The sequence below is a fragment of the Coturnix japonica genome, chromosome 1 (assembly GCF_054131305.1).
Source record: "Coturnix japonica strain WE chromosome 1, WE-NBRP24, whole genome shotgun sequence".
Classification (NCBI taxonomy): domain Eukaryota; kingdom Metazoa; phylum Chordata; class Aves; order Galliformes; family Phasianidae; genus Coturnix; species Coturnix japonica.
In genome coordinates, this window is record NC_140663.1 from 109,171,079 (window position 1) to 109,187,856 (window position 16,778).

Genomic DNA, 16,778 nt, shown 5'->3' on the forward strand with positions numbered 1-16,778 from the left:
AAAATTAATTTTTTTTTCTACAGAAAAATCACTGAAGCCTGAAGTGATCCCCCGCACTGCAAACATCATCGTGCCGTTCCACACCACAAAGCACTTTATCCAAGCACGTATTATGTGGAAAATAATTGAACTGAATAATCTCCCAGAGACAGACAATTTTAAGATGTTAGGAAGAAATACTTTTCTCAGAGGTTGGTGAGGCACTGGCACAGCTGTCCGGAGAAGCTGTGGTGCCCCATCCCTGGAGGCCTCAAGGCCAGATTGAATGGGGCCCTGGGCAGCTGAGCTGGTGGGGGGCAGCTCTGCCCATGGCAGGGTTTGGAACTGGATGATCTTTGAGGTCCCTTCCAATCCAAACCATTCTATGATTCTATGAAAAGATACTCAGTAAAAGGACCATTCTGTGCCTTTATGTTTGCTAGGTGACAAATAAAAAAGATACAAGGACCCTAAGCACCATACCCATTACTTCTGGCACATTAGCACTGAATCCACAATGCATTTAAAAATCCACACACAAGCAGTAACAGCGTACCTTTATTTTAACACGTGCATTGCACTGATGCAGTAGATACAAAGCCAGAAGTCTTCTCTTTGCACAAATTATCATCAATCAAGTTTTTAAGTATCTAAGTCACATTTCTAGGTGGAAGCAGCATTTAGTGCAAAGAATAGTTTAGAAAACTTTAATGTTATCTTGGGAACTGTTTGCATACATAGTGCAGGAATGATAGCTATTCCTAACTGGCCTTAAACATGGAAAACCAAGCAGCTGTTGCAGTTTGCTTTTGAAAATTCTAACACAAAGCAGTTTATTTTCCTTCTCTTAAAAAAAACAAACAAACAAACCAAAACCAATCCTATACTACAGCAAAAAATAAATAAAAACTGACAGTGTGTATATACTTGCTCAGAATCAATTCATCAACTTAAAAATAAAAGGTAATATTCAGTGTTTGCTGATTTGCTTTACACTACTTCTACCACTTTAAAAATCCTACATTAAAAAGTTTAAAATAAAAAAAAAATAAATCCCCCAAATCTCTTTGCTGTTATCAGTTGAAAGCACTGCTGACTTAACTATAATCATTTAATTCTAGTCCCCTGGACATGATAAGGGATTACAGAACACCCCTGCACATCCAGCACCTCTGCGTTCAGGAAACATTTCTGCTAAACAAAGGCTAGCCTTGGTACAGCAAGCCAGCAAGCACAGTAAGTCATCTTCCAGTTTACAAGTGTCTTTGCTAAAAAAACAGCCTACCCCTACTTGTTGTAACCAACTTCAAGATCTACCAAGCTCACCCTGGAAAACATGCTGTATGCCCTGTCTTAGTGAATGCCTGTGTGCTTAATACCACCTACATGGTAGTAATCACATGGAAGGATCAGTGGGAATATTCATGCTTGCCATGTTAAGGGTACGTGTTACTGCTTATAAGACATCTGCATTTGTTTGTATCTACACAATATACTGATCATGGTCCTATATCATAAATGATGAGTTACTACTAGGTCATATAGGCAATAACGGGATGGATATAATAGAGCTAAAACATTCAGCACTTTTCTCTCTTCCAGTTCCACAGGAGGATCTGCTCTTTGGGGCTACTTCAGGATACAAAGGTTGTAAGCCAGCTGTGATCCACATGTATCTAAGTAAGAATCAGCATTAACTAGAATTGCTTGAAACAGACCGGAGAACACTTCTTGGCTCTCCAAACTCGAATCAGTTTAAGAGTGTAACTGTTAAATAAAGGGCAAATTTTTACAAGTTTTTCCATTATCCCTCTGAAATTCCAGGTGGATCACTATAATTTCATCAACAATGTATGCATATGGGATGCAGCAAAACTCTTCCTTATGTATGGTTTAAGAGTACAGATCCTAAAAGTGTTATTTTTTTTCACAAGCAGTATCATTTTGGTTATGCAGGGGAAAAATAAATCAACTCCCTCCAACAAAACTAAGAAAATATGAAAACAAGGTGTTGAAGGAAAAACATAATTATGTGTTTTGGGATAGGGTATTTTTTATTCTATCTTGGCAATGTGCAGAAATGTACAGAATGGTTACATCCTTTCTATCTCCTCTAAAGTGGAATCTTTTAAACACTGAAAGCAAACTTTTAGCATGTAAGAACACTCTTATAAAAATATAACTTTTATGACAACATGACAAACAATTTAAGAAAAAAGTTTCCTCTCTCAGAACAAAACTACAATGCAACTTAACTTCCAGATTGTTAACTTGCAAGTGAATAATTCAGCAAGAGCCTCACACAGTGTGGTCAGGCTGGAGAAATACAAGCTGGACTTACCCTACTGAAGTGCATCTATTTGCTCCAAAACTTTCCAGAAATACTGGTGCACATGAATTCAGATCACACCCACATTTCTTTTTTTTCAAGTGAGCTTTCCTTCTTCAAGAACCTAGTGTTTCCCAAAAGGCTGAGGAATGTATGATCACAAGAACCTTAATACACCTAATTTCTTGCACTGCAGTGAGATATCAACCTTAATTTTCATGCTGGCAATGTACCCCTACAAACTACTATTACATCCATACCAAAATCTAAATCAATAGGGCAGCAGCTAAAGATGTCCATGAGGTGAAAGGTCAAGGACTCTTTTCCTGCAGAAGAGATGACAGCAGTATGATGAATGAATGAAACCACAGGAAATAAAGTTTAAAATTAGCTTTCTAGCTTTCTTCCCTTTGTAATGAAGGATTCGGGGGTATTCTTTCAAGAAGTCCCATTCCACACTCCCACCCCTTTTTCTTATGCCTGTCTTCTCTAAATGGAAACACTGCAGTATTAAATTTCAGCTACCAAAGTAAAAGCCCTCCCTCCATCATTGAACAGCACTACAGATTAAAAAAATAATCTGGTCAAAAACAAACAAACAAACAAAAAAACAAGCTCCATTGACCACCCTCAGGGATGAAACGCTCAAGATGTCTTTTTTAATCAATAAGTTTGTGAAGATCTACAAAAACTAAAAAGGATCACATTCTAAAGGTTCAGTGCATTCAGCAGCTACACAGTTTTGCTGCTTACTCATCTTTAAGTTGACTTTCAAAAATAACACCCTAGCTCATCAAAATATACATTTTTCATTTGCTTTTAAATTAGAATAACAATTAAAAAAAAAAAAAAGAACATTTAAAAGAATTCACAATCAATAGCATGACTAAGTTTCAGGATCATCTACTGCATATAATTTAAAGGTTTGAGATGCCAATATGCACCATGTGGCAGGCCTATATGCTTCATGTAGCATGTACATTTAGAATAATCTTGATGTTCAGACTTCAGTTTGCTTCTTCCAAATAGTGTAGAACACCCACCTGGAGAAAATAAACAGTCAAGGAAAAAACCAAAACAACAAAACTACAAAGTTAAAATGAAAATAGCTCTTTTCACTTTCAATTCTGAAAACTCACCTTTCACAGAAATGGGGTAGATAACTTCAAAAGTGAAATCTCTGTGGATTCTCTTTTTTGCTCAGCAGTTCAAAAGAGAACCCCAGAGCCACTGAAACTAAAATCCTCTGCAAACCCATTTCTAATCCTTGCTGCACTAAGCATTGCAACCTTTCAAAAAACTACAAAAGTACATCAGGAAGAGCAACTAAAACTCCAGATCTCTGATCACCAAATTGGGATCCCTCTCACTCACCTTCCTGATGAATGAGGTAACATCCAGCTAACTAATTTGTGAATTCCTATTGCAGGCATAACCAGACACACAATTAATAACAAAATGCTCAGTAGCTGAACACAGTGTCCAAATATCTTACTGGACAAACATTAAACTGCCTACTGCATGTGGAATGCCCTAACTACAAGATGCCTCCCCATCTACAAGAAGGGCCATAAGGAGGATCTGGGGAACTACAGGCCTGTCAGCCTGACCTCGGTACTGGGGAAAGTTATAGAACAAATCATCTTGGGTAAAATCACATGGCCTATGTGTGGCGTCCAGGGGATCAGGCCCAGCCAGCATGGGTTCATGAAAGGCAGGTTGTGCTTAACCAACCGCATTTCCTTCTACAACTGGGTTACCAGACTTGTAGATGAGGGAAAGGCAGTTGATGCAGTCTACCCAGACTTCAGCAAAGCCTTTGACATGGTCTCTCACAGTATTCTCCTGAGGAAACCAGCTGCCCATGACCTGGATAGGTAAACCCTCCTTTGGGTAAGGAACTGGTTAGAGGGCCGTGCCCAGTGGGTAGTGGTTAATGGAGTTAAGTCCAGCTGGCGACACACTACGAGTGGTATCCCCCAGGGGTCGGTACTGGGGCTCATCTTGTTTAATATCTTCACTGATGACCTAGATGAGGGGATTGAGTGTACCCTCAGTAAGTCTGCAGATGACACCAAGTTGGGAGATAGTGTCGATTTGCCTGAGGGTAGGGAGGCCCCCCTTCAGAGGGATTTGGATAGGCTGGATCACTGGGCTGAAGTGAATGGGATGAGGTTCAACAAGGCCAAGTGCCGGGTCCTGCACTTTGGCCACAATAACCATAAGAGCATGAGACATGGACATCACCTTTTTTAGAACTACAGGAACAGCAGCTGAGTAAGCCACAGACTTCTGGAATTTAAAACTTAATATAACCAAAGTAAACTAACATTAAGGTATGCTTTCTCCTATTCATACAGTGAGGTCACATACTCTCCAAACGGGAACCTGCATATTCATTACAGGGTCACTGTAGAGACCTCACGGTCACATATGCTTCCCTTAAAATAAAGTTGGTTTTTATGTCGATAGCTATTTGAATTTCAGATGAGCCCCAGAGCAACACTGGTAAATAGCAGAATTTCAAGCAACAATTACACACAACTATCCTGAAAGTAAACAAAGGAAATGTAACTACAAAATGTGACAAGCTTGCTTAGCATTTTGGCTGCATTCAGATACCCATACAACTAATTTTCAGTCAGATTATAAAAATAAGCATTTGCATTAAGTCAGAAGATTCATTCAATTCCTCAACAGGTTTCATGAATCTAAGTGAACATTGCACGGTCATTTTCTGAAGAAAGAGATACAACCTATATATATATATATATTTTAATTACTGTCACAACTCTGTTGCAAAACAACATGTAGGTATAATCTTCCATCCAGAAAAATACCACCTTCTGCACGGAAATCTAAGTTTCAAGAAAGGTGATATAAGTACAAATAAGGGGATACCAGAGGTCCAAAACCAAATTGAAAATCAGAGTTGAAAACATTTTTAATGTGTCTTACTTTGGGCTAATCCGAAGTCATCAAGATAACTTTTTAAATATTCTTGTACCTTCACTGCTATAACATCAAGTTATTAATTTAGTCAAAAAAACTAAACTAAAAAAACCTTCCTCATTTCTCTTTAATTACTGTTCGCTTCCAAGGTGAGCTATATCTATTTAATGGCCATCTTAAATCATATTTTTGTTAAAAATTTTATGTCTGTTCGTTTACTAGAAATATTTAAATATATTACATGCAAGAAAAAAAAACCTCACATACTTTATGCTTGACATTCTACACTGTATAAATAATACATCTGACAACACTTGAAAACATGAAGAAAAACATAGCCTGATCTTGAAAGACGCTGATCATTTCACCACCAGTGAATTTATGGCACCATTAAAAATAATTCCTGCAATTATATTCAAAATAAAATTGCATTTTTTTTTTTTCCACAGTAAACAAATTATATTGTTTTTGAAGGTAGAAATGCCTTCTTGCATTCAAGTTCATTACCTCCAAGCCATCTAGGCTTGCTTGATTTCTTCATACACATTCTCTACGCTTTCTCAGTCTTAAAGGATACAATTCCATGTAGGAGGGAACACACACGATTTCTTTTGAAAACTCCACAGGACAATAAAGCCTACTAAGCTGTTCTTCATACAGAGTCAAGGCATCAGTCAGGTTGATACAGTTTCCCTGAAGTAAAAAAAGAAAAATGTCCTGGTTATAATAAAGCAAAGAAGCAAAACTGCAGATTAATATATATACACACTGACATTAGTGAAAGGCTTCCATATACTTGAAAAAAAGACAGAAGCAATTCTTAACATTTAAACATTTACAAGGCAAATATTGAACAGCTTGCCTTCATTCTGCCTACAGCAAAAACAATTTGTGTATTTTCAAGAAAAAAGAAGTACGGGGGAATTATCTATCTTCTCATTAGCAGAAGTAACTATTACACTATGACTCTCAGTTAGAACAGTCCACCGTGTATTATTTAGCTGTAACATTATCTCAATAACCATTTGCTTTATGGTTGCTTGAACGTATCAGTAAATAGCATTACAACATCCAGATTTTCTCTATTATTTAACATTGCCTAGGTCTTAAAACATGAAAATGCAGTATTAAAAAAAAAACATAATCTGTTTATTTTAAATCAATTCCTCCATAAAAGAATACAATAAAACAAATCACACAAGTTCCATGGCTATAGGCCGCAGTCTTAAGCTGTTGTACATGCTTCTGAAATAGAACGGATTCCTCTGATATTTGTTTTTCTTGGTTCTATGTATTACCTAAGAATAGTATATAATAGCATATTTAAGCACACGTATATATGATGCCTTCTCAATTCAGAGAAGTGCTAGCTTTTTTCTTAAAAAAGAAAAGAAAAAAGACCACCTATAAAAAGTTACCATCTTAACTGAAAAATTGAGCTGGGCATCAATAACAAAAAGACCGAATAATCCAGATAGACCGTAACAAAGTCCATGTTCTCCATGTACCAATAAAATGTCTAGCAAGGAAGTTTAACTCTGTCCAACTTGTACTTGCACACACTGCTTCCTATTTTTGGTCTACTGACGCTCAGGTTATTTCATTTGTGGACTTCTCCCTCCAACTCCCTCATGAGGAATCTCCAGCTCAACCAGCAGACTCCAAATATGAAATCTAACTATGCAGCACACTGCACACAAATGGCCACACAAACCATGACATCTACTCATATGTCAAGACTTATGTGGGTCAGAATGAGCCATCTTCAGGAGACACATGTTCTCATCCGTCCCAAATGGTTGGGTTTACCAGCTTATTGTATGAACGCCTGTTACCTTTACCTAGTCACAAAGACTATTTTCTTCTTCAGATTTCTGATCAGTCAAAACAGAAGCACTAAGTAGGATTTCAATGTAAAAAAAACCCTCAGCTTCCCACACATTTTATCACTTCCAGTGGAAGAACAGTAGTCTTCTTACTACAGAAGACAAAAAAAATGCATCAAAGAAACCTATCTTTCACATTAGTGCGTACATAGTTCCTAGTAAACTAGCATATGAGACAAAGTCCCGCAAAACGATGATGTGAGGCCCATGGCACAGAAGACTACTGTTTATCTCAGATTATAATACTAATCTCAATGACAGAAATGCGCTGGTTGCTCTGAAAGTAACGCCTCCTATATGTATATTTCCATGGAAACTATACCAGATACAAAGAGCACAGGAAAGCCACTTGACAGAGCAAATTCTTAGTCACAAAACACTTTTTCCAATACAACCACCACCACTAGCTATGCATTTTCACCAGCAATGAACTACAGCTTGCACGCTCCTCACAATCTGCACCAGTTGAGTTGAACCAGTCACCACTGACAAAACGTACCACTCACTGGTTGGTTGTATCAGAAAGTAATATTACAACATCTAGGTAAACACTCAGCAGGTGTCAATGAATGTCAGTGGGTGCCATCTTTACTGCATGAAGGAATTCAATTCCACACCTGTGCTTCATCTGCACTTCCAAGTGAGACGCCATTTTGACTGCCTCTCTGCTGCCATTTGTTGCATGGAGCAAGGTTCATCCTCTACTGCCATACTACCACCATCTGCCTCTGTCATTCTGAGCCAACATATAAAATAGGAGGCATTTTTTCAGAGCAGCCCTTATCTATCCATTAGAAAGAAAATGATCTAGTAAAAAAAAAAAAAAAAAAAGAAAAAAATTCCTTATACTGATGGCTTCTTACATCCAGAATGACCCTTTCTCTTCATGACTGGACAGGCCAAAAGCCTTCCAGCAAAAGTACTCTGTAAGGAAGTTCTGCTTTTGATCTATTTTTCTTGCAAAGTTCTGAGCATGTACAGAACAAGAAAGCCCAAGGCAAAAGACTCTGCCCATAGCACAGCACTACTGCTGTGAACAACCTCTGGAAATGTTTGCACTTTTTTTTTTCCATTACAGAACAAGATATCTTGCCCCCTCCTACCCTCAGATAACATGAGTAACTTGCATCTGAATGAGAAAATGCAGATAGTTCATACAAGAAGGAACTATATATTTACTTAAATACTACAGGTCTCTCATAGGCATAACTAATTCAATACTTCAGGACCTCTAATTCAAAATGAAGGACAAGTTCCATTAGAACTCCGAGAACAAGGGGTTCATTCAACACTTTCAAAATCCCCGCTTTACCTGTACTTCACCTCTGCTAACATGCTGCAAAGTGTAACTCCCAGAGATCAGTTTTTATACAAGAAATCTGCACTTCACTGTTTAACTTCTCTTTCGTACTGCTCCCAGATGCTTTAAAATGGCCTTAAAACAATTAAGTGCACACAAAGGTAACTGATAGTTAATCCTCACATAGAGGAACTCATATGAGTTCAAAGAATAGATGCACAGATGCTCCTACAAATAAGGCAGAGGCTGAAACAATCTGAGCTCTTATTAAAACCATTGTGCCTACAACACAGGTCCAATCAACATCATTTTTTACATATAACATCAGACAATAAACAGAAATAAACCTTTAATGCAAAGTTAAGATATGAGTACTAACTCAGCACAACTGCACAAAGCACAACAGACTACTGTAACACTTGTTTAGTAACCTACTATTATCCAGGGCACTGCAGCAGTTACTTGGTTCAGCCTTCCTTTACCAAGCGTATAATTTTGTTTCAACATCAAACCAAATGCAAAAGAAAAAACCACACACCTAAAAAACAACCTGTGTGTATAATTTGAGTCATAAATAGAAAACACTGCTAGGTAATTTACAGAACATACCAGTACTATGGAGGAAGTTTAATAGGATACACAATGAGATCTAAGGGTCTTATAGACAGTTGCTTAGCCTGCTGTTTCAGTATTTATACTTCCTTTCTTTTTCAGCAATTGAAATCATTGCAAACAGCATGACAAACAAATTACTGGAACAACGAAATGTAGCAATACACAATTTTACTTTTCAAACCCGTGGCTCTGCAGTCTACACACCTAGATCTCACTTAAAAGCTATGTACTTCAACCTCTCCTTCAGGACACACACAGCAGGTTTTTATAGCAGCATGGAATTACAATTTTTTTTGGTAACTGTTTCGCTTTACTCAAGAAAAACCTGAAAATTAAGCCTATTAAAAAAAAAAGCATAAAAAAATTACTATTATTCACACCTTTCTTTAAGATATGAATGGCTGTATTGACCAAGACCACTGTGCTAATAACAATCCCAACTGCATTTAGATGGGCTGGCATCACTAAAATATGATGAAGGGAACTATGCCCAGAATGCAATACAGGGATCAATCAGATAACATGTAGTCTTCCTCATAATGAAAATAGTTAAATGGTAGAGCAACACACTTTGTCTTTTAAATAGCCACTAATTACTCAGCCAGCATTGACCAGAGTGTTTAATAAACTTTAAAATTATGACTCAGCATTTTTTAAAAGGGAAATAGCAAAAGCAGCCATTTTCCCCTCACGTGGTTTAGTTAATTGTCAATATATACAGAAACCTCACCACATTCCTCTCCCTGAAGCCCTGATTTGATTTCAAACAATTTGACAAAGAAGAAATGGAGAAATGCTTTTTTTTTTTTTCCCCTTAACAAGCATCCCTTTGACACAGAAGGCTGTTTAAACTTAGCAATTACCCAATCTCATTACCTTGCTTATGACTGACAATGCCTGAACTGCTTCACTCTTTTTGCGTTCAGAGTCTGCTCAATGCTTGGACACATCTTGACAGCTCATGCCCATCAACAAACATCAATTATTCTTTGCCTTCAAAAGACATAAATTCTGTAGAAGAATCATAGAATATGCCAAGTTGGAAGGGACCCATAAGGATCACAGAGTCCAGCTCCAAAATTGCCCACCTGTTTTGCTTTTTTCTTTTTTTTTTTCCCCTGCCATTTTTTCCACACAGTCCTGTGTTGAGGCAGGAAGTGCACTCAATAACCCCATGGGTCCCTTCTTTCTTTCTGTCTCAAGATGGAAGTCTATGATTCCTGTGTACAATGCCAGTGACACCCCATGAGATGTGACAGGCGCTGGATGTTAGTTTCTAGGTTTTTACAAAGTATTGCACAATGATTTAAATAATAACTACAGTGCTGGGCAAATGATAAAAAACAATTCCCTAAAACAAAGTAGTAAAAAAATACAAAGATTGTTTAAATTAGCACCAGTATTCCCAATTTACTTTACCTCCCCCATCAAGCAGATGAGTTCATCAACTAGTTTGGCTAAATTTAAGTCACTATGCTTCCTCTGACTTTAGAAAGTAAACCAGTAATTTCGAAGGAGATGGAAGTGTCCCTCTCCATACTTGCCCATTTCCTACATATCATTTTTACACAGCTTTCTCTAAACACCACTGCTACTGGATATCTTGTCTGTCACAATATACTAGAAAAATCAGATTTTTGCTTTTAACAGTTTTCTATTTTAGTTTGTAATAACAAAGGAAGAAGTTGAATGCAGCCTGGGTCTTCTTCCTTCCTCACTTCAGAGTGACTATCAAGCAAGGAGATACACAGAACATCAAATTCCCAGCATCAAACCTAGTTTTGAGTCTTGGGTGACATAGACAGCTATTAAGGAACCAACAGAAGCAAATCCAACTGCAGGTATCTCCAATGTCCAAATAATCAAATACTTTAAAACTAAAATATCAGTAACTCAAGGAAATGCCTTCCCTAAAGACCTTCCAAACTGCCTAGAAATCACAGAGATGCACAAACATTCTTCCAGCCTCCTTCCTTGTTGCAGACAAGGAGAACACTTCTCCCTCTTTGGAAGTGATAATTAGAAAGCCCACACAACAGCCAAAAAAAGGATTTCAATTTTGGAGCAACAGTATGATGGTCTAGACACTTAGGAGGGCATGGTCATGTTGTATGACTAAGTGGTCAGGATGGGATCGCCTGGTGAATCGCCATGTGTGTGGGAGAAATCTGATCCTCGTACCAGTGGTTACTGCTGTTTACTGGAATTAAACCTGTGTGAGCAGACTTAGAATGCTTCGCCTGGGTTAGGCTAGGAAGCAGCACATTCCTGCAGGGAGGTATTTTTAAAGGTTCCACTCTTCAACAGGTTGAAATTATGGCCCGTTTAACCTCAAAGGATTAAATCAGCAGAGCAAAAGCTTAGCACTGTAAAAGGCATTTCCATGGCCCTTCATTAAGAAGAGGAAGAGAACTGGAAACAAAATAGGAACTATGGGTTAAGATTAAAAAACATACTTACTGAGACAGAAAAGAAAAAACAGAAACAAAAATGCAACGATAAAAATACTGGGTCCAAAAGTAATGCCTCCTGTTCTATGTTGGCCCGTGATGACAAAGACAGATGCTGGTGGTACCGCAGTAGAGGATGAACCTTCTCACCAGTATTCCATTACATTTTGTTGCAATGCAACAGATGGCAGCAAAGGGGCAGTCTGACAAAATTGTGACTGACATGGAAGTATGGATGAAGCAAAGGGACATCAGTGAATTCCTCCATGCAGAAAAATGGCACCCACCACTGACATTCACTGATGTCTGCTGAAAGTTTATGAAGACCAAACAGTTGATGTGAGCACAGTGAGGTGGTGGGTGGTGTGTTTCAATAGCAACAACTGCGAAGTGAAAGATAAGCCATGTTCTGGACAGTCATGGACAGCTGTCAAACCATGAAATGAAAAGCATCTCAATCAACTCATCTGCATGAATCAGCAGATTATGATCAGGGAAAAACAGCTTCAATGTGTTATAAATGATGGTAGCAACATTAGAATATCATAAAGTTTACTCCAGGTGGGTCCAACAATGCTCACACAGGAACACAAAGAACACTGTATACAATTTTATCAGGACCTGCTCAACTAATACAAGGCTAAAGGTGATGGTTTCCTGAATCGCATAATTACCAGTGATGAGATGTGGTGCCACTACTACAAATTACAGTCAAAAAGACAGTCTCTGGAGTGGAAATGTGAATTCCCCATCAAATAAAAAGTTCAAGACACAGCACTTTGGGTAAAGTGATGTAGTGATGTCTTTTAGGATAGGAAAGAGTTGATCATTCTGGATCTCCTGAAACCAGCCAGAACAAACTATCAGCTATGACTGCTACACTGCAATACATACTAAGCTGAAGGCTCCAACTTCTGGAGTCAGGCCACAGAAGATGACAACCTTCCTCTTGCAGCCTGACTCCCTAATGCCTGACTCCCTAACTGTTTGAAGACCGTGGAGCATGTTGCCATCTTGGCTGGACTATCCTACCACATCCACCATTAAGTCCGGATTTAGCACCTTCTGATTTCCATCTGTTCAGGCCAATAAAAGATGGGACTACATGGGGAACATTTTCCTAGCAGTTGTGGAACAGTGGGTCATTCCCACCGGTGAAGATTTTTACACAGATTTTTGTGTGAGGTTTGTAGACTCTTGTTAATTGCTAGTGAAAATGCATAGCTAACAGTAGGACCTGCTGAAATTTGGTGTTTTGTAGCTGAGAATTTGCTTTACCAAATAGCGTTACTGCACTCTTTGCACTGTTTTTGTTTCCATGTAAAGAGGCATAACTTTTGGAGTAACCTACATACATATCTGCAGTGCAATCACTTGTCAACCTCTGACAAACACACAGCAACAATACCATGGCCTGCCAACAAGGTAATGTCTCAGCACCTGTCAATAAACACCCAACAAGCCCCGAGCAGTGGCCTTCCCTCAGACAGCTCCCTACAGCTTCATTGTCTTCCCATGCCAAATTCAGGCCAGCTGTCCTGGCTCTTCCCTGCCCTCTGCTGCCTCCTCATGAAGGCTGTAGCTCTTCCCCAATGAGTAGCCAAGCCTGGGCCCAGGTACACTCATCACTCAGCAACAACCAAACATCCACATGCTATTAACACTGTCCCAGCTGACCAGGACATGGGATTATGCTTGTATGCATACACAAAGCTGTGAAACCTGAAGCTAAAGATCTTTGAAACTCACTTCTCTTTGTACAATGGAAACCCAGGTCCTATGATGGCTGCAAGACTCTCAAGATAAATTAATGTGGTTAAAAAAAAATAAATAAATCAAGGACATCAATTGCAAGGCTACTATTCAAATAAGTTTTTACTCTCAACAATTATTAAGATTGGTGGATATACAGAACAATTACAGAGGCCTTTTTTTCCAACATACTTAAGTACAGACTTACAGCAACAGAAAATGAGATCCATAAATTGTCCTTTCTATCTCACCAGAGCTGAAACAACCAAAAATGTCATTCCTTCATCCTAAAATTGGGCACATCTGTTCTTGCATCCCCTAGGAATACAAATAGTCTGAAAAGCCTTTTGCAGACAGGCTCTCTAAATGTTAATGAAGTATGGTGCAATGTTAGTTATCAGTCTCCACCTTGTGGCGAAAAGACCATCTGCATAAGCATTTGGAAATAGCTTTGAGGATCACAGTGGCACCTCAAGGGAGCAATCACGTTTTGTGTATTAGAACAGCACATGAAAAAAAGCTATAATTACTGTTTTTCATTAACCTGTGTGCATAATTTAGTCCTACTTTTCACTTCCAATAACAAAAAAACAACAGTAAATCTCAACTTCCTCAACTCCTGCCCCTGCACATTTGTTAAGATCAACTTTTCCCAGTTTAAAAAAGAAGTCAGATCTCCCATAATCCTGAAGTTACTGGAGTGTCTCTCAGAATGTTTAGTGTCAGGGTCAGCGTCCCATTGTAAGTGCAGATAGATTTACTCAACTTTTGTTGATGCTAGTAATACATATAACATCCTAAAAATACAGTATCTGCATTAACACCTGCAAGTTTTAGTAAAAAATCAAATCAGCCTGCCAATTTTTTAAATAGAATCAATGGTGCAAGAGCAGGTAAGACTTGCAGATACGTACAGCAATGGCACCATCCATTTTGTCATCCACAGGAGAAGCCATCACATCAGTTACACAATGCAATTATGAAAAAAAGAGATACTTCTTTGGTAAACTTTGGTAAATTCAGGTTTTAAATTAATCAAAAATATTATATGTAACTAGCTGGATATTGGTAACTCTATCCTACTTAATGCTACTTAATCCTACTCTGCTGATGATGCTCCTAAACAATACCTGAAGTAGCTTGCTTCTTCTGATAGCATAATACACTTTCCTGTCAGAACACAAGTTTAAGATGCTAGTACAACGCAATGCCAAGACAGAGAAAGCAACTACAGTTCCTGTCCTGTAACCGACAGGATGACACTTTTGCATCACCTTCCCTATGATACATTCCTTCATCATAGTGAGGTTCAGGTTATAGCAATTAAATGGACATTCCCCCAGTCCGTTTTCTTGATGTTATTTAATATGTTTATGTTTTAGAGAACAAAAAAAGTACCCCAAGAAAGTTGGTATGAGAGGCCAGGGGAAACAACACACAAAGTATTGTTTTTTTTTTTGTTTTTTAAAAAAAGCTTCCTTAAAAGGAATGATTCCCTCAGTAGGTAAAATACAGCCCATTATCTAAAACTTGCATCCTAGAAGTTGACAGCTGGAACAGAAGTAAATTAAATAGCCAACATTAATACACAGAGCTAAAAAATTCTGTCATTTAACAACTAATATATATCAGAGCATTCAAAATCTTGCACATCTCAGCGTGTGACTAAGATCAGATACACAAGTCAGCTGTATTTGTGTCTGAACTGCAGTCCACAGTCTACCTGTCAGGCTCAACCAGAGCTGCTATTAGCCTCAGTCTACTCTGCTTGCAGCTCCATGTACAGCCAGCCACTTATCCACAAACACTGGCTGCAGTATGGCCACCAAACCAGCTTTTGGCACATCTGGAAAGACCCAGAGAGCATCTGGAAAACCTGACAGATTGCAGAGACATTTACATATCCACTATTAAAAGTCCATTAGATTCACTGCAAGTAGGAAAATCACAACAGAAGTGCTTGATCTGTCCAAAAGACATATCCTCCCTTTCGATACCGAAACCTGCAAGGTTTTGTCAGAAAGATTTAGCGCAGTATGACTGGCTTAGTTGTATCCTTCATTTCAACCACAGGATAATGCATTTGTCTTGTTCACACAACTGTTGCATTTCAAAGAAAAGCAGCACATTAAAGTTGCCATTGAAAAAAAAAAACAAAAAAAAAAGTAATTCTGTGAATCTTGCATTTATTTAAAAACTTGTCCAATTTAAGAGCAAACTCATTCCTTTGCACACCTCAGAAAGCAAGCTTTGACGGGAATAGTGTTCAAATGCATAATTTTAACAGGGTTATTACAGAGTTTGGTGAAGTACTTCCAAATGCTGTACTTAGATGCTACACACATCAGAAAACTAGTTGAAGTATGAGTACAACGCAAATACAACTTCACTGACGTTTCACTCAACAATCTGTTTGCTCTGATCATTTTTTTTGTACAAATGCATAGAGCTTTGTACTCTACCTACAGAGAGGAAGTATCTTCAGATGAAAGCTTTACCACAGTTGCATTATACCTGAGGTGGCTATCCTGTAGCAAGCATATCAATTTTAAATTATTTTTAAATGGAATTGGATTAGAAACTCGACCGAAGAACAAAGTCTTACATGAACTGTATAAGGCATTTCATAAAATGCCAAGCATTATAACAAGTAGATTAAAATGTTCAAAATCTGTTTTCCAGGAAGGAAAACAAGTAATTTCTGTTAGAAACTGATAAAAAAAGCAAAAAGGGTATTTACTTCCAACTGACTCATTTTCTTGTCCCATTGTACCTGTGTCAAATTCTTACATCTTCATGGATAACACCAATTCTCATGTCTTACACTACTGAAAATATGAGCTTAAAAACCGTGTCTATCTCTGCAAAGTACACCTGTTCTGCTTTTCCAAGAACTGCTTGCAGCTACAGTATTATGCAGCATGCCTTCCTGATTATTGAAATTATGTTTTTAAGTTCAAAGACACAAACTCTACAATTTCAGCTGAAAATGAAAGAAGACAAGTCAGTTTGGAAAGCCCAAATTTCATGCAAAAGTCCCAAACAAATTACTACAACAAAACAGCTTGTATTATATATAACTATATTTTGTTAGTTTTGTTGCTTGTTGTTGTTGTTGTTTTTTAAAGAAAAAGACGTATCTGTAAAATATACATTACAATACTTATACAGCATTACTTCTTCACATCCAGATACTATACCTGTGTGAAATACTTTCCATCTTGCTTCAGGACTTTCATTGAGAGGTCAAGAATCAACCGCAGAAATTCCCACGTAGAATCTACATACAGAAAATGATCAATAAACAAGTATCACTGGCTTTATGAAGTCAAGACCTGCAACATGTCTACCATCTAGAGAGCAGCTATCTTTCAGCTTAAAAGAAAGCAACAAAGAAACAACCAAGAAAAATAAATCAAAGCATCTATAGAACTCATACACAATAGCAACAAATAAGTGAATATCTCTGGTTCTCCTAACTGGAATTTTCTGTAAGCTTTCTTTTGTTTGTTTTT

General features: G+C 37.9%; 1 protein-coding gene across 1 annotated transcript in view; it reads right to left on the reverse strand.

The window, feature by feature from the left end:
• Positions 1-519: 519 nt before the first annotated feature.
• The window catches only part of SMS (spermine synthase), a 45,926-nt gene continuing 29,667 nt past the window's right edge, over positions 520-16,778 (reverse strand). The window contains exons 9-11 of the mRNA XM_085549962.1: positions 16,464-16,543; positions 5,838-5,953; positions 520-3,351 (exon numbers count right to left, since the gene is read on the reverse strand). Coding sequence (XP_085406088.1) covers positions 3,309-3,351; positions 5,838-5,953; positions 16,464-16,543 — 239 coding nt within the window. The 3' untranslated portion in view covers positions 520-3,308. The remainder of the gene's footprint in view (positions 3,352-5,837; positions 5,954-16,463; positions 16,544-16,778) is intronic.